General features: G+C 42.8%; 3 protein-coding genes across 4 annotated transcripts; all 3 read left to right on the top strand.

Moving 5' to 3' along the window:
* Positions 1–1,087: 1,087 nt before the first annotated feature.
* On the top strand, positions 1,088–2,619 carry plaat1 (phospholipase A and acyltransferase 1; the record flags this gene model as incomplete). Its single annotated transcript, XM_079740483.1, has 4 exons — positions 1,088–1,114; positions 1,397–1,535; positions 1,797–2,065; positions 2,518–2,619. The coding sequence occupies 4 exons, from the start codon at positions 1,088–1,090 to the stop codon at positions 2,617–2,619; spliced, it is 537 nt and encodes a 178-aa protein (XP_079596609.1).
* A 394-nt stretch (positions 2,620–3,013) lies between these two features.
* Positions 3,014–10,749, top strand: ftsj3 (FtsJ RNA 2'-O-methyltransferase 3). Its single transcript, XM_079740306.1, has 21 exons — positions 3,014–3,154; positions 3,297–3,402; positions 3,506–3,552; positions 3,678–3,757; positions 4,277–4,376; positions 4,533–4,727; positions 4,843–4,958; positions 5,146–5,250; positions 5,499–5,599; positions 5,951–6,037; positions 6,133–6,318; positions 6,582–6,714; positions 7,015–7,214; positions 7,599–7,746; positions 7,909–7,993; positions 8,096–8,228; positions 8,309–8,403; positions 8,641–8,743; positions 9,193–9,376; positions 9,884–9,978; positions 10,081–10,749. Exons 1-21 carry the CDS (start codon positions 3,088–3,090, stop codon positions 10,367–10,369), a joined length of 2,655 nt encoding a protein of 884 aa, XP_079596432.1. The 5' UTR covers positions 3,014–3,087; the 3' UTR covers positions 10,370–10,749.
* Positions 10,750–11,188: 439 nt separating this feature from the next.
* Positions 11,189–16,871, top strand: clcc1 (chloride channel CLIC-like 1). 2 transcript variants are annotated; one of them, XM_079740384.1, is made up of 11 exons: positions 11,189–11,342; positions 11,512–11,694; positions 12,274–12,366; positions 12,536–12,646; positions 12,990–13,211; positions 13,424–13,564; positions 13,659–13,758; positions 14,000–14,097; positions 14,293–14,439; positions 14,960–15,610; positions 16,558–16,871. In XM_079740384.1, exons 2-11 carry the CDS (start codon positions 11,548–11,550, stop codon positions 16,633–16,635), a joined length of 1,788 nt encoding a protein of 595 aa, XP_079596510.1. In that variant the 5' UTR covers positions 11,189–11,342; positions 11,512–11,547; the 3' UTR covers positions 16,636–16,871. The 2 variants fall into 2 exon arrangements, with proteins under 2 accessions (XP_079596510.1, XP_079596509.1); XM_079740383.1 differs by having other exon boundaries at positions 14,960–16,871.
* The last annotated feature ends 5,417 nt before the right edge of the window (positions 16,872–22,288 follow it).

Below are 22,288 nucleotides of genomic sequence, written 5' to 3'. Positions count from 1 at the left end.
GACCTCTAACATATAAGGGAAGGACATCAACTTAATTTCAGTCGTTTTTGCGATATTGGTGGTTCGGCGTTGGACACAATCCTTTTTTTTCTCTCTTTCTATTTTGGAGTTTTTATGTGATTTTCTAAACAATGATGGACAATTAAAATGACCAGGAAGAAAAAGCTGCTAGCGTTTGAGTAAGTACGCCATCTGAGTTCAACTGGCCCGATGTGTCTTCCTTTATTTTTCACTTAAATCAATTGACTAAACTGGAAAATAAATAAATGTTTTATGTATTTTATACCAGTGCTGAATAAAGAGATACTACAAACAATAGCATATGCTTTCAACCGTTGAATTGGGATCATGTATTAGTAATGACATGGATTTACTAATTGCTCTCCTAGGAAGATATAGATTTCAATTCAGCTACCCTTGCAAAAGATGTAGAATTTGCTGAATTGGCCTGCAATTCAAAGAGATAATGTTGGAATTGTATGGCAGATATTGTGAATTCACCAAACAAATAAATATTGTAGTATGTTTTTATTGCAATAGAGAATGTATTTAACTTTTCTTCAGTATATTTTAACAAGAAAATGTTTATTACAGTTTTCTAACGTTCTCTCTGTTTCTCCATTATGTGGACGCTATTGTGGCAGCATATTTTACACAAGAGCGTATGGATGTATTGTCCGTTGGAGCCAGAGTGTATTGTCTGTGTGTTCCTATGATGCTGCCCTTGCCCTTTATGTAACATGCGATCCAGCATTCTCTCTCTCTCTCTCTCTCTCTCTCTCTCTCTCTCTCTCTCTCTCTCTCTCTCTCTCTCTCTCTCTCTCTCTCTCTCTCTCTATCTCTCTCACCTCTATCTCTCTCACCTCTATCTCTCTCTCTTTGGGGTCAAATTGTAGATCTCTGTCCCTCACTTTATACCTATGCAAATAAAAGGATGGTGAATATTGCAATTGTTAATAACATATTTTTTTTACCACTAGCATATCAAGATCCTATATACATCTACATCAAAGTGATATTGTCAAAGCAACATATCGATTTTACTATTTCCTTTTTCTTTTAAGAGTTTGTGGAAGCATGATGTGGGATGGATAAACAGAAAGGACACTCAACTGTAAGTAAACTGAAAATATCTGTGCAACTGTTTGGCCTGTTGTCTTTATGTGTGTGTGTGTGTGTGTGTGTGTGTGTGTGTGTGTGTGTGTGTGTGTGTGTGTGTGTGTGTGTGTGTGTGTGTCTGTGTGTGTGTGTCTGTGTGTGTGTGTGAGAGAGAGAGAGGGTTTGTGTACCATTTTTCTTTCTCCAAATTTTGAACAATACACAATAAAGGTGTCTTTCAATTAGAGAGCTGAATAAACACTTAATATCAGTCTGCTCTTTCACCTTGCTCTCTCAGATGGCCTCTAATGATCCTCACCTTCTGGACCCCCCTGGTGACCCCCAGCCAGGTGATCTCATTGAGATCTTCAGACCAGCCTATCAGCACTGGGCTCTCTACCTGGGAGATGGGTACATCATCAACTTAACACCTGTTGGTCAGTAAACCCACTATTCTCAATTGGCTCTCATCTTCTCAGGTTCTGATGATAATAATCAAGTGGGGCATGTTTTGAAAATGTATATGCAACCGCTTATGTTAGTCTTTCTTGTATTGTTTGACTGCGGTAAAACCTGGTAGAACCTAAACATTTATATTGTATGGTTCCTAATTGAAATGCACCCGTGCACAACCATGCTTCCTTTATTGTCTTTGATGACCTTGATGTGTTGCCCGGCCCCTCGTTTCCCCATCCCAGATGAGGGTCCAGCAGCTGCCATGTCCAGTGTAAAATCAGTGTTCAGCCGCAAGGCGGTGGTACGCATGCAGCTGCTGAAGGAGGTGGTCGGTGGGGACTCATACCGTGTCAACAACAAGTACGATGACGACCACACACCCCTGCCTGTCTCTGAAATCATCCAGCGTGCTCAAGTGCTCATTGGCCAGGAAGTGTCCTATGACCTCCTGGGCAGCAACTGTGAGCACTTTGTCACTCTGCTCCGCTACGGGGAGGGGGTGTCTGAACAGGTCTGTAGACTTCACTTTTACCTCACTTTCACTGTCGGATCTATCAGGGGACACTTACGGCACACACAGGGGAAAGCAGAAGCCAGCCAACGGCCCTTAGGAAGCCAAGAACAAGACATCCTTGTTTCCTTTCTGATCTCAGCTCATTCATTAACCATGAGAGTACATATGATATGACCAACCTATTTGACAAGCCAACAGGTGTGTATGCTTGGTAGTAGGCTGGTGGACCACTGTTTCTATTCAAGACCTGTGCTTTGTTGTGTTGTGAACCGTGAACCGGATTGCTATGCTCCACCAATTACAAACGTTTCATATATACACACAATATGTACACAATATGAGAATGATTAAATGTTATTACAAAGGAGGTTAATGGAACATACAATCAGTCTCATGGCTATACAGCCATGAGACTAATTGCCATATGCTAATATGAATTATGTCCACAGGCAACACGGGCAATAGGGGCCATTGGTTTGGTGACGGCTGCAGCAAGTGCCTTTTCTGTGCTGGGACTCATCAACAACCGGTCAAGAAACAGGCCTTTCTGATAGCTGTCTTCCTCTCTGCATTGATGAGCACATTTCTACTACTAATATGGCTGACATATCTAAACTTAAAATGAAAATTGATGACAATAAAGGCAATTGCATTTCAAAATAAAATTAATTAATAAATACTAACAAAGGAACTTAATATTTGTTTTTTGTGCTTCTTTAATGAAAGACTTTGCTTGATATTGGCTATGATTGCATATTGTATATTAAAGCAGGGCAAGAACATATTACGTATCACTGCTCACACAAAATAGAAAACAGCTTTGATGTAGTATGCGTTAAGAACACTAGATGGCAGTAATGCCTAAATGACTTCGGCAAAGAAGACCGCATGACCTGTGACGTAGAATACATGCGCCCAGAGATCCACACGTGTTTTGTTCCAGGGATGTGTGGTCCCTGGGTTTTTATCGGTTAGAAAATATTTTCATATAATCAAGGACAAAATCAAACGGAAACAAAATGGGAAAGAAAACAAAAATAGGAAAGACCAGGAAGGACAAGTTCTACCACTTGGCCAAAGAAACTGGTAAGGATTTAAGATCCGGATTATTTTAGCAATTTAGAATCCAGTCCTGTTGGCATGACACCAGTAGATGTTGGTATATCAATCAGAAGCCTCACTTGTTAAGATGCTCGGTTATGTGATCATTTACTGTTTTATCCTACAGGCTATCGGTCTCGTTCCTCCTTCAAGTTAATTCAGCTTAACCGTAAATTCCAGTTTTTACAAAAAGCCAGAGCGTTGGTTGACTTGTGTGCAGCCCCAGGCGGATGGTGAGTACATTCTCGGATGACTTCAAACAACCCTGACATCCACATTTAAATACCAACTCGATAGAATTAAGCACTTACACGTTTATTCTATCTCCTATCACAGGCTGCAAGTGGCTTCAAAGTTTATGCCCATCTCCAGCCTCATTATTGGTAAGCATGTTGGTCTGATTATGGTTATGCAAATACGTGTTCTGCCTTCTCTTCAGTGTTGACTACGTATACCTTGTGTTGTACAGTTGACAGTATTTGAGATTTTTTTCTTATTTACCTTCCAGGTGTGGATTTGGTGCCTATCAAAGCTATCCCTAATGTGGTAACTCTACAGGAAGACATCACTACTGACAAATGCAAACAGGTGAGGGAGCCTTTCTCACATTCATAATTGACGAACAAGAAGTTGATTCCGTTTGAGCTGGTCCTGCTATCATCTGTACTAAACATGACGTCCTATATTAATTGATGCACATATTGGAAAATTAATGAAGACCTAGTTTATTTACAATCAATATATTTTCTTACCAAGTTAATATAAGTTGTATTTTGTAGAGTTTATGAAAATTAATTTAATTATAATATTTTGGTTTGTGCTTTATATAGTAATTATTGTTAGTCACATTCCCTTGTTTACATAATTCAGAGTAACTCACATATTGAGTCTGTATATGTTGTGTATTTTTGTTGTAGTCTTTTTGCAATATTATGTTACATGATGTGTAGTAAATATATTAATAGCACATTTGGAGTATTGGGAAATGCAATTTTGGTCCTCTATGTAACTTGTTGGTCTGACAATAAAGTTCACTATGACTTTGACTTAAATTTCGATTGCTGATTAAATAATGTAATAATATATCAGTAAATGTCTTGTTCCCAGGCTATTCGGAAAGAGCTGCAGACCTGGAAGGTGGATGTTGTCCTCAATGACGGTGCGCCCAACGTAGGTGCCAACTGGCAGCATGACGCCTTCACCCAGGGTAGGTACTCATCAATTATTCAACAAACATTTCCACACTTTTTGTTTTATTTTTAAAGTAGACTTAAGATAATCCAATGCATTTTTTAATTATTATTAAATCCCCAACAGAGTAATCTTCTCAATGCCAAAGCTAAATCTCCTTCTGTTCTTCCAGCTCACCTCACCCTCATGGCCCTGAAGCTGGCCTGTGAGTTCCTGAACAAGGGGGGCTCCTTTATCACCAAGGTCTTCCGCTCCAAGGACTACCAGCCGCTGCTCTGGATCTTCCAGCAGTTCTTCAAGAAGGTGCAGGCCACCAAGCCCCAGGCCTCCCGAAATGAGTCTGCTGAGATCTTCGTGGTCTGTCAGGGTCAGTGATGCCGACATACACCCTTTATCCTTAACAAGTCGTACTTTTTGGGTGTTCATTGTTGGTTATAGGCTTGACAACCCGAGTGATGGCCCTGTTCTCTCTGGCTATGTAGGTTTCCTTGCCCCGGACAAGATTGACAGCAAGTTCTTCGACCCCAAGCATGCTTTCAAAGAGGTGGAGGTTCAGGCCAAGACCGTGAAGGAGTTGATCCCTGTCAAGAAGCCCAAGGTGTGTGTGTGTGTGTGCATCGACGTGCGCGCAGGGGTACAATGAATAAATAGATGCTTCTTAATAATTTTTTACCCTTTTATGAATAGTGGGTTTGTTGGGTTTTGCATCCATTTCAGATTGAGGGTTGATTAGGTTGTTCTCGGCTCCTTAAATGCAAAAAGTAATATGCTTTCCTCTGTTTAAGGCGGAGGGGTACACCGATGGTGATCTGACCCTCTATCACAGCTTCACACTGACTGAGTTTCTCAAAGCTGAGAACCCTGTGGATTTCCTTGGCAAGGCCAGCACGGTAAGATACTTAATGATTTTCAACCCATGTATTCAAAAGTCTTTAAGTTTTAACTTGACCCCTTAAACCCCATCTAATTATAATTACAGCAGTCTCTGTAGGTCTCTTTGTTCTTCGATTTGTGTACTGTAAAAACAAGTGACCTATATTGCTTGCCTTTGGTCTTTGACCATTGGATGGTTTAATACCTTCAAGTTCTGCTTGCCATTATATGTAATAAAGTTTTTTTGTTTTTGTTTGCCGTCTAGATCACTTTGGACAGCCTAGAGCTGGAGTCTCAGGAGATTACTACAGACGAGGTCAAAGAGTGTTGCCGTGACATCAAGGTGCTGGGCCGTAAAGATCTCCGGTAAGACTTTTCTGGGATGTATTTGTGAATAAGAATTAGCAGTCAAGTGTTTTTCTCAAATATATGTATAATATGCAACACATGATTGGTGCTTTAATATGAGGTAAAGTGCTATCTAGCTGGTATAGGTGAGGAACATTATCGATATACAGTAATAATTGGAATGTTTAAAATTAAGCATGGATACTAAATCATATATAACAAATATTGAGGATGTGCACCTCATCTTTTGGTATCGATCACTCTTTTTTTTGTGTTGGTCTGTTGGCTTTTTATTACAATAACTGCTTGAATATTGTCTTGCGTTTGTTTCAATCCGTCTGTCCCGCTGTCCCGTCCCACTAACAACAGTCTGCTGCTGAACTGGCGGACCAAGCTGAGGAGATATCTGTCCAAAAAGATCAAGGATGAGGCCAAGCAACGCGACCAGGAGATCGTGTAAGCCAACAGCATGTCAGTAGTAATGGTCGCAAAAAGTAATAAAAATAAAAAACGTGACGTTAAATTTTTGTTTACTTTCCATGCACCTTCAGCCTGAACTCTGACGAGGAGGACGACGAAGACAGCGACACAGACGTGAAACCGGACAAGCCCGTCGAGGTGGACGCGGCGGAGGGGGAGACGGAGACCGCCACGGAGAAGGAGGACGAGGCGGAGAACGAGGCGATGGTGACGCAACTGGCGGAGCTGAAGGCCGAGGAGATCGCCGATCTGAGACGGTAAGGGATCGCTATGGACCCCAGGTGTTCTTAATGGACGTGACGTATTAATCAATAAAACGCATTTACAATAATTGGGGCTGTAACACAAATTAAGGTGGTTTAGAGGTGTGGTTAGATTAAAATATGTATATGTATGGAACATAGTCTGCCAAAATGTACTGTCTCTGTGGTCACCGTGAAACCACGATATACATTCCTTGAAATCACAACTCCCGAGATGTTCCGTGCTGATGCACCTTTGGACCTGCGTGTTACTGCAGGAAGAAGAAGAAGGTGTTGAAGGAGAGGAGGAAGCAGAGGGAGAGGGTGGAACTGAAGATGGACCTGCCAGGTGTCTCCATCGCCGACAACGAGGACACGGCCATGTTCTGTCTCAGTAGCATCAAGGCCAAGGCGTGTGGCACACACACACTTACACACGCGCCCAACTCTCCGCTGTTAGCATAAGCCATTCGATTGCATTCAGGAGACAATGGTTACAGGATAGTGTTGATTACAGTGTTTGACTTCCAGCGAAAGCTACTAGGTTCAATCCCCGTCTTCAAAAAATACCCCTAGGCATCCTGGAACGAGATGCAAAAATCCTACCTGCTCATTAATGACATGTGTATGTAGTATAAATATTGCTTAATTTAGAAGTGGCCAAAGCCTTAATTGTGTTTCTAAATAAATGTCCTTCATTCCTCCTTCCAGGCCTTGGGGGAGATCTCCAAGGGGGACATGCTGGCTGCCGACAGCCTGGTGGAGGGAGAGGAGCACTTCCACATCTCTGAGGACGAGGAGGACAATGAGGAGGACAAGATGTCCCTGGCCTCTGACCTAGACGAGGAAGAGAGGGACGAGGTGGAGGAGCAGGAGATGCAGCTGGATATGCTGGAGAAGCAGAAGAAAAAGTAAGGGCGCTGTTTGTCTTATGGTCTGAGGGGAGCCACTGGATGGGAGTCTAAACTGTATTCCGAGTTAAGAAAGGTTTTGTGTAGTTTTTGTTCTTTATTAAATGAATTTTATTATGTTGGTATCCCTTATGGTACTCCGAATAACATATCTTGTATAGACCATAATTTTTTCCAGCCCTTTGTAGAACAGCTCGCTAACACTTTCTAGTGTAAAGAATTCAATATTTATAGATAAGAAGGGTAGTAATAATAAAACATTTGTTTTTAGGACCAAAGGTAAATAAATAATCACTATAGTAAAAAATTGTACGCCGGCAAGGTTGGTTGAGGTAGGAGTTTCATTGGCTTATATAGTAAACTGTGCTTTTTGTTGAACTCCAGGGTGGCCTTGAAGACGGCAAAGGCAGCAGCCGAGAAAGAGAAGGAGGAAGAGGAGGAGGAGGAGGAGCAGGGCCAAGGAGGTCTGCTGGTGGACCTCGAGGACAAAGATGTGAAGAGAGAGCGTGAGACCAACCTGTGGTTCAGCAAGGTTTGTTTGACTGTTCATCTTTAATTCGCCTTCCTGTCTTTGTCTCTCAGATGCGCACAGAAGGGAAATAAAAGGCCAACTTTTGTGGTGATGTAGCTAGATTGTACATGAAAAATGGATATAGAGGATATATTTTGACGAAGACGGCTTTTTACTCAATAGGGGATCTTCTCGGAAATCGACCTGGAGAAGGACGCGGAGACTGAACTCCAACAGACCGAGAAGCTGCAGAGCCAGGAAGCACTAGGTAACCATCTTTTTTATTATGGTCGTTATTATTGGGAAAGGTCCAGCGGTAACTCATGAATCAATTTTTTGTAATAATAATAAGAACCTTTTGTGGTTTCAGAAAAAGGCCGGGAGGGGGAGGTGGAGGAAGAGGAGGTGACAGCTGTCCATCCAGAGGAGGAGGCGGGACCAACACAGAAAACCGAGGATGCATATAACAGTGACTCGGACTCGGACAGCAGTGATGATGAACCGTAAGAAATCATTATTCATGTTGTATTCCCTGGTAAAAAAAATGAAGCGCATTCGGTTAATATTTTTTGCGCCTTTTTAGGGACATAACGACAATGAGGCGAGGCAAAGGGGCCGGCGGGCTGAAGGCCAAAGCCGATAAGGAGGACTTCCAGGTTGTTCCCGTGGAGCGCAGCAGTGAGTACAACCCTCGACCCTACTTTAAAATGGGGGAACATTCGCTCATCTGTTCCAAATAACATCAACGTCCTTTTGAATCGGATTGATAACTCAGCGTGGGATATTTAATAAATGCATATCTGAATGGGACCTGGCTTTCAAGTCTATTTATAAGTTATAATTTTTACATTCAGTCAGCTCTGAATGAGGGATCTTGGGTGTGTAATGAGGTCTCTCAATGTCTCTTTGCGCCAGACAAGAGACACAGAGTGCTGGATGCAGAAGGCTTGGCCCTGGGCTGTCAGATCGCCTCGTCCAAGAAGCGGGGCAGGGACCTCATGGACGACTCCTTCCACAGGTGTGTGTGTGACCGGACCTTCGTCTAATTCCCTTCCAGATGATATTGTTTGTTGTTTGATGACATTTACTAAAAGGGCCCGCGATGGAGCTGCCTAAGCGAACACAAACTAATGCAGAATGTCCACTGTAGAAACATACACTCAAAATCCCTTCTGAAAGCTTCCACTTGTGTAAAATGAGTTTCGGCAGAACAAAACCATAACGATACAAGCAGTTGCTATTACTTTATAATCTTCCCATAGCGAAATGAAAATCTTTTTGTGTGTGTGTGTGGTTAGGTTGGCATTTTCGACTTGTTTTTTAAAAAGATAGCATCCAAGTGTACTCAGTAGTTTTTTTTGTTTTGCAATGAGTCCTCCGGGCCGCAAGCGCCGAACCGTTATTCCGCTGTGGCTGTTTTGGTACAACTGAACTGACCCCGTGTCCCATGGTGGCGTGTCCCACCAGGTTCGCCAACTCCGAGGGCCAGTGGGAGGTGCCCGAGTGGTTCTTCGACGACGAGCGGAAGCACCGCAAGAAGCCGATGCCGGTGACCCAGGAGATGGTGGACGAGTTCAAGCAGAAGTGGAAGGAGATCAACGCACGGCCCATCAAGCGCGTGGCCGAGGCCAAGGCCAGGAAGAAGAAGAGGGTGAGAGGGGGGGGGGGGGGGCGGGCAGCATGGGGCACTCTGGGATGTGTTCATCTGAATGGTCCAAAGCCAGATGAATATGATGTAGGGCTGTGCGATTAATTACATTTCTATCGCGATTTCGATTTTTGCGTCAAACACCAAAAACTATTTTTTCATTACATTAGATCTCAACACTTTCTATTTCAATATTTTGTGTATTTTCTTTAGGGGGAAATTTTTAAGCACTCATTTACAAAGTGTTTTTTGGAGAGAAGAAATGCATCATGTATTCAAACTCATAAATAATCGTTTGAACAATCGTGATTTCAATATTGACCCAAATGGTTGTGATTCTTTTTTTCAGAATCGAGCAGCTCTCATATGATGGCCCTTATTTTCTCTTCCAGACCAATACGAAGGGTCTGGAAATAGAAAGTGTTAGTTTGCGTGACTGAAGGGGAGGTTGTCAAAAGGAGTGCAGCTCTTTCAAAGATTTTCATTTCTTTTCTTTTTGTGCGTCTCCAGATGCTGAGGAAGATGGAGTCGGCGAAGAAGAAGGCTGAGGCTGTGGTTGACACGGTCGACATCTCCGAAAAAGAGAAGATGTCTGCGCTCAAGAGGTATATATCTATCAGCGTCCATGCTGTTAGCGTCCATGGTGTTAGCACCTTTGCTCGCGACTACGAATGAACCATCTCTCTTGTCGTTTCGTCCTCTCACAGCATCTACAAGAAGGCGGGTGTGGGGAAGGAGGAGAAGCGGGAGGTGACGTACGTCGTGGCCAAGAAGGGCTCGGGGGGCAGGGTGGGCCGGCCGTCCGGCGTGAAGGGACACTTCAAGGTGGTGGACAGCCGCATGAAGAAGGACATGCGGGGCTTGCAGCGCAAAGAGCAGCGGAGCAAGGGCGGGAAAGGCAAAGGCAAAGGCGGCAAGCCCGGTAAAGGCGGTAAACCCAAGGGATCCAAACCAGGGAAAGGAAGGGTACCGAAGGGCGGGAGGAAAGGAAAATGAACTTTGGACCGGTGACTGGTGGACTTCTTCTTTTTCTGTCTTTTATTCTTTGGAAGGCAGGTCTGAGAGGGCGAACGGAGGGCATCCACAGAGCCACGATAGCGGTCACATCTTTGGCTTGTGTCGTTCGTGGAAGTCAAAGTTGACACCCTTTTATAATAACCTGTTGACCTTCACATTGATGATGCATTAGTCTCGTGAAGTTTGAAAGCTTTCAGGTGTCTAATTATAGGATGTCGGTTTCTCTCTGTATAGGCTTTTTGTGTGTGGGTTAATTAAAACCAATCAATGGATAACTTTGAATTGCTCTATAGTACACATAAGATATGAATGCATATACATTATATTACAATTTTTTGTAAATGTCACATCATTGCCAACCTTTTGCTGATATTGCATATTTTGCAATAGAAAACCAATAAAAAAAACATTACAATATTTCTTTGTGCTATTGGATTTGGATTTATATATATATACATGAATGCTTACATTGTTTAAAATGAAGATGCATCTCTTAAGAGCCGATTCAATGTATTGATAGGTTTTCCTGGATTATCTGTGACAATGCTTTTCTTCATTACAATTGCTACTGCAAGTATACAGCTTTAAAAAAATAGCATTACTTTAATCATGGCAGTGTTAATAGTTAAAACCCATTAGCAATCATTATCCCATGCTTTAATGCAAATCTACATTTGATTCAGATGTGCTGATCATCTACAATCGAAGTATTTATAAGTCTTACGTTTAATCACATTGGTGTTCCGGAAGTGTTCTGCTGGAACTACAAGAGGGCAGTTTGTGTCCGGAAGTGAACATCATAAACACAACACCGTGCGCTCATGGAGCTTGCTGTCACGTCCGAAGATTCAGCTCGGGCAAATGTCAGGTCGTCGATTACTTCTAGCGGTGAACTAATAACGTTTAATACATTTCCACAATATACCATCGTGTCACCGTCCTCTGGTTCGTGGTAAGTATACCTTGGATGGTTACGCTCTATTCCTGTTCACACACCGTCCGGTGCCGCGAACAAAGTTGACAGGGACTCCCTCTCCGATTCTCAGCCACAAACTAGAGAAGAACCGCTTCATCGACCCATGAGGCATTGTAATTAATATGGATTTTTTTTGTTGTTTAAGATAAGACGCGTTGATGCCACGGATCCACTGATCACCATGTCACAATTCCGTGTGGGACTGCGCCTCGTCGTCCTCATGTGCAGCCTGGCTGCACTTGTACGGACAGAGGAAGATGAATGGCTCGACCCCTACGATATGCTGAACTACGATGCAGGCACGAAAACGATGAAAAAACAATCAGAGGTAGGGTGGTGACTCTTTTGATGGACACAACAAATGTTGTGGATGGAGGCCTAGAATAATGTGTCTTTCGTTTGGTCTGTGTATGTACCGCAATGACAGTGGTTCTAAACTTTGATGTTCTCCCCCATTGCTGTCTCTTACACTGAGTGCTCGCTGTTAAGAGCCAGTGAACCAAAATCTCTTTGTTTTAAACGTAGTTATTTGCCGTCAACAGTAGTTATTATGATCGTCAACATAGTTATCTTTGCCATTGGTCTCCAATTTAGAGGAAAAAGGGGTAAAATCCTATGTTGTTGCCATTCGCCCCAAACCAGAATGTGAACGGTCCCATCTGCTGAGGAGGCAGGTGGCGAGGTTTGTGGACGTGGGATAGTATAAAGCTATGGTGTGATTCAGATTTCATGTACAACATCGATTATTATTACGCTCATAACAGTTACACAACGACGGTACTAAGAAAGTTTCATGAAGTTGGCGTGGGTCAGAACCATGGAGATAACACGACCCGCTCTTTCCTGTAAAACGAATGTGAAACTACATTTACATCAGTCCTCTCAATTTGTTAACGTCGTTTTACAGCCAACAACGTATCCCAACGTTCCCACTAAAAGAAGGGAACATGTCGAAGAAGATATAGATTGTAGCAGTCAAGTTTCAGCGTTAAAAACAGAGGTTAGTAATGTTTGGCATTATTTATATGAGGACACATACCCGGCACACGATCAAAGCATTATCTTTCATTAAGAATAATCCTTGATTAAAATAAAAAGAAAATCCAATCCAAAAGGGAAATAAAAAATCTGCCACTGCCGTCATCCTGTGTACGGTTCTTCCTCTATAGGTTGCAGATCTGCGGAAGAGCATTGCATCTATCTCACAGCAGCCCACATGCAGCCCTGTTTTTAGGAGATTCCTGACCAGGTTTCTGATGCTGATCAACAAAGTTGGCTTGGTAGGTTATTTCAAGTGGTTAACCTATGTACAGTAGCATTCATGCGCAAAGAAATTCCACTTTGGCTCCTCCTAGCGATGTCGATCTGGCCCGCTGCTGAGCTCTCCCTGGCCATGTCTAAAGATGGAAGTTGCTTGAAATGCTCAACGGCAACAGACATTTTGAAATGCGAATAAAACAGAAACCATGAGTATCTTTTCATCATCATGTGTAACCAAGTCCTCAATGCTTTATATTGTATTTTATCATTCCTCACAACTCAACTTTCTTCTGTCCCTCTTGGTTTAACTACATTAGTACCAAACAGGATAATATTTCTAAAGGTATTTTATTTTATTTCCAGCCCACCGACAAAATGGACAGCTTCTATAACGCTAAAGTGAAAGTCACCAGACAGGGTGTCACAGAGATCCAGAGGTTTCTGGAGTCGGGTGAAGGCTGGCGGCAAGGGGCAATGGACGACGTGCTCAGCCAACTGTTGATAGACGTGAAACCTTTGGACTTCGAGGCCTGGAAGTGGCGTTTTGAGGACGTCTTCGGAGTGGAAATTGATACTGTCTTGAAAGTAAGCACACTTCAACGTTAGCGTTCATACCCAAGAAGCCTTCGGTCTGAACTAATATGACCATGTCGTATAGGTTGAAAGGATAATCGCTTTCATATTCTATAAATACTCAAATAGAAATCTCATGAGGGCACAACTCAGTAATAATAAGGTACAACCAAGTCCAGTACGAATTGAATTATAACAATCGTTCGCCCCACTTCCCAATGCAGGTGTTTCTCTGCATCCTCGTCATTGCGTTGGTCATCTGCACTCAGCTGTGGGCCGTGGTCTCCTGGTTCGTCCAGTTCAAACGCATGTTCGCAGTCTGTTTCCTTGTCAGCGTTGTGTGGAACTGGTTCTACCTGTACAAGGTAACAGCGACACCTCCCTTCCCCTACAGCCATGCAGTGCATCCACTTTCTCTTCCCTATGGCACTTCTTATGTGTTTTTTGTATGCTCCTCAGATTGAATTTGCCCAGCACCAGACCCGACTCGCGAAGATGGACACGGCGTATGAGAAATGCACTGGAATGAAGAAAATCGACTGGACTGATAATTTAAAAGGTAAGCTGGCGCCGTGCGTACATTATACATACGTGTTGTGCATACAGATATTGCTTATTCAATGGCAGTGTTGATTTTTGTGAAATAAGTACGAGTATTCATCATTCATGTTAATTGAAAGTTAAAGTTAAGTTTTGCTGACAAAATATAAACAGTGAAAATGAACGCGTATGATGAACATTTCGGAAATGTCAAGGATTCTTTTCCGACACATTTACTTAGCACACTTCTTCGGTTTCAGAATGGTACAGGACTACCTGGACTCTGCAGGATGATCCCTGCAATGAGTATTATAAAGACCTAATGGTCAGTCCATTCCTACTGGTGCCTCCATCCAAGGTGAGTCGACTGTGCTGTAGGGCTGCACAATTTATTGTCATTAATCGCAATGCCTCTATTGGCCTCCGAGAAAACTCCGTTTTTATTCTGGAAGAAAAATGAGATGTACAAGTAGCTATGGTTTAAACAGAAGACTCAGTCCGAGAGAGGGGCCACCGTGAGCTGAAGGGTTAACCTCCTTCATCCCTTCCCCAGGCCTTCTCGGTGACCATCACCACCTTCTTCACAGAGCCCCTGAAGCACATCGGCCAGGGCATCAGTGAGTTCCTCCGTGCCCTACTGAAGGACCTGCCCATCACCCTGCAGTTACCCGTCCTCATCACCATCGTGCTCTCTATCCTGGTATCTATTCTTTACATCATGCACCTGATAGTCTTGTCGGTGGGCGGTTCGATTCCCAGCGCAAAAGTTCCGGGCCCTCTCCCCTGTCGCCCGCAGGCTACCTGCTCTCTAAATGCATCTGTTAAATGACTTAAAAGTAGTGAATAGCAGTACGCAGTCACAGACCACCTCCCGACCTCCCTTTTTAATGCCATGTGTAACGGCTTTTCGAGTGATTTACTTCTGCAACATGACGTATTGCCAAGTAACTGATGAAATCAATGATGAAATGGATTGTGCCAACATGGTGCACTTCACAAGGTGTAGTTGATGGGTGGGGAAGCAACAAAGTTCTGGCAACTGACATTTTGACTTACAATGTTGAAAAGGTGAATATTATGGCTGTGGAAATAAGCCAACAATGTATAAATCCATTGCATGGTGATTTTGAGCATGGTGATCTTGCTGGTGTAATACAAATTCCAAATGGAGGACCTGGGTATAACTTGCATACACTACTGTTTTTTTGTTCTGTGCACAGGTGGTCATGTATGGAGGGGTGCAGGCAATGTTCCAGCACGGTATAATGGGACCCCTGCGTCTTCGGGACCCTCCCCTCCCTCTGGCTGCGGCTCAGCCACCACTGGCCCAGGTTCAACCCGCTCTGCCACCCCGGGCCCAGGTTCAACCATCCCAGCCACCCCCGGCCTACCTTATGACCCCGGAGCCTCAAGAAGCAGGAGACGCGCCACAGCAGCGTCAGCGGGTACGAGGTGCTAATGGTGCGGTGCGTCGTCGGAGAGTCCAGAGACCCGGGGGGGCGGAGGCGGCTGCCGCCGCCACCGCCACGCCCCCCAGGGTGCCCGTGGAGACCCTAGGAGACGAGGGTTACAGCCAAGACGAGACGGACTCCATAGAGCCGGTGGTGCAGGGGTACGCCGGGGAGCCTCACGCCCTGGGGGACGGGGATTCAGAAGAGCATGAGGGGGACGGGGAGGCGTCGTTACGAGGAGCCACTATGAGGACTGTAGCTCACGATGCTACGAAACAAGCTGAGGCCAAGGCGAAACCCTCGGGCCCCAAGCCAACCGTGCCTCAAGCCAAACGCCAGGACAATGTGACGCAGGGAGGCGGAGGAGTTACAGCGGATGACCGCAATCCAGCCGGACTACCAGGAGCTACAAGAGAACAGGTGACTTCCCATGGCCCTCTGGGTCGTGTCGCTAGGGGCTGCGTCCGCTGCCAGCTCAAATGCGGCGAGACGCCAGTCGGGTGAAGGTGCGCGACCTGCCCGAGAGCAGGCTGCGTCATCGTAAGCCCTGCATGTGGTTATGAACCAAGCTTTTGTATCAAATTGAAGAAATTTAGACTTAAAGAAATACAATAACTTTGGATATGAGACTTTTCGCCATGGACAAAGTATTGCTAGAGTTCACATTAGCGTGATTCATTATTATTTGTCGGTTTCCATAACTATAGAAGTTTTATTAAAAAGGTCAATGAAGGTTTTTATAAAAGCGCAAAGTAGTGATTACAGTTTAACGATAATCACTTGTCAAACTCAACGGTAGCTAGCTGGTTGAAATAGGACAGATTTATTCCAGATTAGATTTGGTATAAAGACTGGACATGGGTTGAAGTCCAAATATTCCTGGACTCCAAAATTTTTTTATTTTGTTGTCAATACGCTTCAGTATTGTACATATGGCTGCTCGATTGTTGAAAGAATCATAATCACGATTATTTTGGTCTATATTGAATTCACGCTTATTCAAACTATTATTTTTGAGTTTGAAAACATGATGCATTTATTCAGCATTTACTTAAAATTTCCCCTTAAGAAAATGCACACAAAATGTTCAAATAGAAAATAATGTACAAATATGTAGCCAGCTGTTTCTATAAAACATTTAATAATGAATGAAAAAACTCAATTATATTAGTTTGTTGATCGGTTAGCCCAAAAAATCAAAAATATTATGAATTATTCCACGTCATTATCCATTTGTGCGGAAATCTTCTGTCTGCATATGTACTATGTGTTTTTGTATCACATGTTAATAAATGTATATTTCCATTCTACTCATCACCAGCCTTCAATGTAAATCTTTTTCTCTTTTTGTTCTTGTTTTAATGCAGTCATTCATCGTGCTCCCCGAATTCTCCTCTATTGAAACTGTGTGCAGCCCAGTGCAAGAGACGTCTCCTACGCTATAGGGTCTTCTTTCCTCACTGCTGCCATGAGAAGTGTCTGAATCCTTAAAAGGGCTGCATGGTCTAAATTGTAAATTTAGACCATGCAAGAAAAACTATGCACTTTCTATGCTGGATTTGGGGTTTGATTACAGGGTTTAATCAGACTAATAAGCTTTAAAACATGTCTGTAAACAACTTTTATACACTAACTTTGTGAAATGTGCGTTAACATTATCTTGCAAACATTATTTGCTGAATGAAACCCATTTAAGATGTAATAAAATGAATTAAAAAGATCATTGTTCATTTATTCAAACTTTATTTTAAGTTCTCAGGGACATTTTGAGGCATGTAAGGCTTTTCCAAGGCTTGCTTTACACGGGGAATGGGTTAGCCTAGTGATTGTAATACTTGCACTTGGTTCTATGAACATCTTTACTGTACCGACAGCGATATATTGTTTCACTTCTTATGACAAATGTACTTATTGTAACAAATGCACTTATTGTAAGTCGCTTTGGATAAAAGCGTCTGCTAAATGCCCTAAATGTAAATGTAATACTAGTGTAACAGCTGGAATGGTGCTATGATTAACTATTACATCAAATTGATGTGGACTTGGAAAGGAGGTCTCCGAGAGGAATGCTTTCAGCTGTTCATCACTGACGTTTCCAGAAGCTATGACAGACAGGACAATTTGGAAATTGAATGGTAGTTATTGAGATGTCTACTATCTACAGATAGTAGCCATGCAAAGGACCCACCTGGGCCAACTTCCAAACACTGGGAACTATTAGTATTAAGAACTGCATTTACACTTTCCTAATACTAAAAATTTCTCATCATAATTCATCTTGCACATAAAATACATCTTTTGAGGTCCACAATAAACTTTTTTAAAAAATTGACATGTTTTTGAATGTAATGAAGGGGCCACAGTGCATAAAAAAAAGCCAGTTCATAACAATTTTGTGGAAGGATCCCCCCCCCCCCGGACTCCCCGCAGATGTCCAGGCTAAGCCCCCAAGGGCCTCAAATCCTAGAAACGCCTCTGCAACCTGACCTCAACAGACCTTAGTCTGGAATCTCTCCGTTTATTTCCTATTTCCAAGGGGGGTTATCATGGACCGACCAAAATGCCTCTGGACGCTATTGGATAGACCTTCAATCAATCGTTGCAATGAAACGAGTGACACTTCAGCGGCAGCCAACTTGGGATATTTTTATTATATTTATATTTATTTATATATGATGTTATATACATATATACGCTTTGGATAAAGAGGGGAGCTAAATGCCCTTAATATAAATATAACTTGGTTGTTTATGATGCCTCAACGGCGCCCCCATAAGGCTATCCTCTGTACAGAGGATTAAATCGAATTGGCCGAATAGATAAACGGTCCCTGTCCATGCAGTTTATGTGAGATTCTGGACTGCGCTATATGTCAGAACAGTGGCGTCATTAGGCTGTTTTATTCGGGGCTAAAGCCCCGGATCTAATTCGATTAGCCCCGAATCTAATTTTTTGGTAAAAAAAAAAAATATATATATATATATATCGACAAAAAATCGACTTTCCGACGGTCCTTGAACGCCCCTCATTTACCGCATGAGAACAGAGCAACAAGTGCGTCAGTACACTTCAGCAGCCAGTCTCTCACTGTTTACAACAGGTGAGTAGTGAGCACAAGCCCTAGATTTCACAATGTCTTTATTATATGTCAGTAATTAAAATGTCTGTAAACGTTTTGAAAACCTTACTTATGGTAAATGTATATAATGTTATAATTGAATGCAAATGTATATCATGTACTTTGTCTGCAGCTAGAATGCTCTAGCTAGCTAACGTTAATGACTAGTAGTGTGATGGACCAGAGGCATTAAGCCTGCTACTATATCTATTATTTTCGTCTGTAGTCTAAATGACCGCTTTGTACAGGAAAGTTGATGACAATAATATGAAGATATGATATGAAATTAAAAGAATAACAGTTAGAAATATTTATGTTAATACATGATTCACATGGCAACAGGGAATGAGACCGGCTGCATAAGTGTACTGACTCATTTATGTTTGTTAACAGAGAATTATAACGACATCTGCTGTAGAGTCCCAACCCCCTGGGACCTGCAAACAACAATGTCACAAAGAAGGATTTCAATGTTTTTTGCTCCAAAAGTGGTTGGCAGCCAAGGAGGTAATGGGAATAGAAGGTTTTTTTGTTGTTCTTGTTCTTGTTGAACTCTTTAAGCATATAATGGCACATCCTTCATTTTCAGGTATGATAGCAGATAAGGATGCAGTCAGGGTTCATGCAGGAGACCAAAGGGAGGAGAGTGCAAGTTCAGGTACCTGTAGGCTATGTTAAGAGTGTCTATGTAACAAAGTCGACCTGGTGAATTCCCTCTCAGTATAAAAAGAGGTAAAGACCTCCCACGTGCGCCAAAAAATAGGTTGTTTTGTCCTTGGCATAACTAATAGCACACACGTTTATTTGGTGGTCAATTGTGGTCGCAAATCAGAAGACCTGGTTTCGAGACCAATGAAGGCAAACTAGCAGGAGGAAGCAATACTGACGAGCAACACAATGACACCACTTACATGTAGTATTTAACATATTTTAGTAACCTAATTATAATGTTTGAAATTAAAATTTCTAAATGCAATAATTTGATAGAATATTGATCTTAAGTTTACAGTAGGCTACAGCTTAACTTTTTTTTTATTTATACTTTTATACATTTTCAGAGATAAGGGCAGAGTCAGCATACATAGATGCAGCTGCCAGTGATGCTGCTGACCAGAGTGAGGACAGTGCAAGTGCAAGTGCAGGTACCTGTAGGCTATGTGAGGAGTATCTATACCAATATCTCTAGTCCAGAATTGTATAATATTCAGCAGTGTATCCCAGTATACATCCTTGCCAGTGCCCATTAATTGCAAGTTGTGGATAGCAGAGTTTTATTTAATCATGTTTAAAAAAGGGGGGAGAAGGAGGCCATAGCTTTATTTAGCTTTTTTCCCCTTTTTGGAAACACAGGTGGCTCAGGGTCAGGGAGCACAGGGAACCTGTTAGGAAAGAATGATTTAGGGACACGAGAAACAGGCCCAAAGCAATCCAGACGGGACCAGTACCCCTCCACTAGTTTTGGAAAGCAGCAACGGTCTTTCCAGTACAAATGGTTTGAATCTTTTGACTGGCTGGAGTATTCTTTGAGCAGAAACTCTTCACACTGTTTCTCATGCAAGCTCTTTGGGAAACACAACCCTAGAGCCAGCAAAGATGCCCTCCTCAGCACTGAGGGCTTTAATAACTGGAAAAGGGCCTTGGATAGCTACTGAGAGTATGAGGCAAGTGCTGTCCACAAGTCATCTATCCTGGCCTGGAAGAATTACAGAGCTACGCTAACAGAAGGCGATGTTGTCGACCAAATGAATGTTGGAAATTCCAGTCAGATTAGTGAAAGGAGAGAATACCTGCGGCGCATTGTGGCCGTCACTAGCCTTTTAGGGAAACAAGGCATTGCTTTCCGTGGTCATGATGAAACCAGCTCCTCCCTGAATCAGGGAAACTTTTTAGAAGTAATGAAGCTCCTTGAAACCTTTGACCCCTTCCTCCAGAACTACCAGGCCCCTTCTCATTCAACATATCTATGTCCTGCCTTGCAGAACAGCATGATCGAATGTTGTGCTGATGAAGTGACTGCAACCATCAAGAGATCAAGGCATCGAAAATGTATGCAGTGATGGCTGATGAGGCAAGAGATGGCCACGTTGAACAGCTTTCTGTTTGTGTGCGCTATGTTACAGCTGACGGCGGAGTCAAAGAGCGTCTCCTTGAACTTGTCACCCTTAAGGGATTGAATGCACAGTGCATCACTGACGCAATTGAAAATGTATTGGAGTCGAATGGCCTTAATGATCTCCTGTGTGTCGCTCAGGCTTATGATGGAGCTTCCGTTATGAGTGGTTCAGTAAGTGGAGTTCAAGCTCGCTTTCGTGAGAAACACCCAGAAGCAGTGTACGTACACTGCTATGCTCATGAGCTGAACCTGGTTCTCTGCCATACGTGCAGGGCTGTTCCAGAAGCCAGTGACCTGTTTGAGACATTTGAGAGTGTCTACTGTTTCTTCAGTGTATCAATCGTAAACGATCAGAGATTCTCTGATGTCCAGATGCTCCTGGGCTTGAAGAAGAGTGAGCTTGTCCAGCTGTCAAAAACCCGATGGGCATGTCAGGTGAAGTCTGTGAGAGCAATGCTCAACAATCTGCCAGCTGTTTTAAAGTGCCTGGAAGAGAGTGCAACACCTCTGGCAGTCGGATTACTGTCAAAGCTGTCCAGGTTTTCAAATGTCTACCTGCTGGTCATGTTCCGGAGTATGCTGTCAACTACAGAGGGGCTGCACCTGTACCTTCAGAAGGATTCTGTGGACTTGGCCCAAGCAACACTCAGCAGTCCTTGACACACTGAAATCCATCCGAACCAATGAAATGGCAGACAAGCTTTACAATGAAGCAAAACACATCTATGATGCCAACAACATATGTGAGAGTCACAGTGGTCGCAGGCACAAGCAGAGGGTGATGGAGGACTTTACAATAGAGTCCACCTTGGGTACAAGGGCTCATCTGGGCACAGAAGACCAGCTGAAACAAACTCTGTTGTACCCATGTCTTGACCGTATGGTAACTGAGCTAAACAGCAGATTTTCTGATGTGGGGGCAGAGCTAATGCGAGGCATTCAAGCTTGCAACCCAGCGGCCGTTGATTTCTTCTGTGAGGATTCCCTAGAGCTGATGCAACACATTATAAAATGTCATTGAAAAAAGAGGAGATCCTGGTGGCAAAGCAGTTCCTTTCTAGAAGAAAGAGAGAAGGTGCCGTTTCTGACATGGGCAGTGTTTACAAGCTACTTCACCCAGACATGTTCCCAACCTTGAGCTCAGTTGTCCAAGCAGCCTTGACAATACCTGTCAGCAGTTGCAAGTGTGAGCGGTCGTTCAGTGTACTGCGCCGTGTCCGCACCTGGCTGAGGAGAACCATGGGCCAGGAGAGGCTACATCATTTGGCTATTATGGCAGTGGAGAAGGATGCGCTTTGTGGCTTAGACCATGGTGAAGTCATTGACCGGTTCGCCCAAGTCAAACCGAGGAGATACCCACTTGTGCTCAAAGGACAAAGGTCCAAAGAAAGGAGCAAGAAACAGTGAAACGAGTGAAAATAAAAAGTTCACTACAAACAAGAAATGAACAAAGAAAGACAATACATGTAGAGTAACAGTTAATAATTACACAGACAAATGTACAAGTATACACAATATGGAAAGTGTAAAGTAAAGACAGATATACTGTAGAAGAAAAGAAATGAACAAAGACAAACGCATGACTACAGAAAGATAAGATGTTTAAAAGGCTCTTGCCTTTTAAACATCTTATCTTTCTGCATTTCTGCATTGTATACTTTTTCAGACATTGTTTACTATTGTGAAACTAATAAAAATATGTGAAGAATACATATATGACTATGTGACTCATTTATTATCTAAATGTTTAATGTTGGTGCTTATGAATGAGGCACTTTTTTGTTAAGACAAAGGGAAGTTTGCGAAAATCTATATTTTTACCATTGGTATTAATAAACTGCATACATTGTTTATTTTGTTATTTGTT

Source organism: Pollachius pollachius (assembly GCF_949987615.1).
Source record: "Pollachius pollachius genome assembly, chromosome: 7".
In the NCBI taxonomy this organism is placed as follows: domain Eukaryota; kingdom Metazoa; phylum Chordata; class Actinopteri; order Gadiformes; family Gadidae; genus Pollachius; species Pollachius pollachius.
This window is presented reverse-complemented; position numbering and strand designations above follow the sequence as displayed.

Excerpts from the sequence above, each read along its gene's own strand:
- clcc1 (XM_079740383.1), top strand. The coding sequence starts at position 11,548 with ATGTCACAATTCCGTGTGGGACTGCGCCTCGTCGTCCTCATGTGCAGC. Across the intron at positions 12,647-12,989 it reads TGATCAACAAAGTTGGCTTG|CCCACCGACAAAATGGACAG; the intron begins GTAGGTTATTTC and ends TTTTATTTCCAG. Across the intron at positions 13,565-13,658 it reads ACTGGTTCTACCTGTACAAG|ATTGAATTTGCCCAGCACCA; the intron begins GTAACAGCGACA and ends TATGCTCCTCAG.
- ftsj3 (XM_079740306.1), top strand. The coding sequence starts at position 3,088 with ATGGGAAAGAAAACAAAAATAGGAAAGACCAGGAAGGACAAGTTCTAC. Across the intron at positions 3,155-3,296 it reads CCACTTGGCCAAAGAAACTG|GCTATCGGTCTCGTTCCTCC; the intron begins GTAAGGATTTAA and ends TTTATCCTACAG. Across the intron at positions 3,553-3,677 it reads CATCTCCAGCCTCATTATTG|GTGTGGATTTGGTGCCTATC; the intron begins GTAAGCATGTTG and ends TTTACCTTCCAG.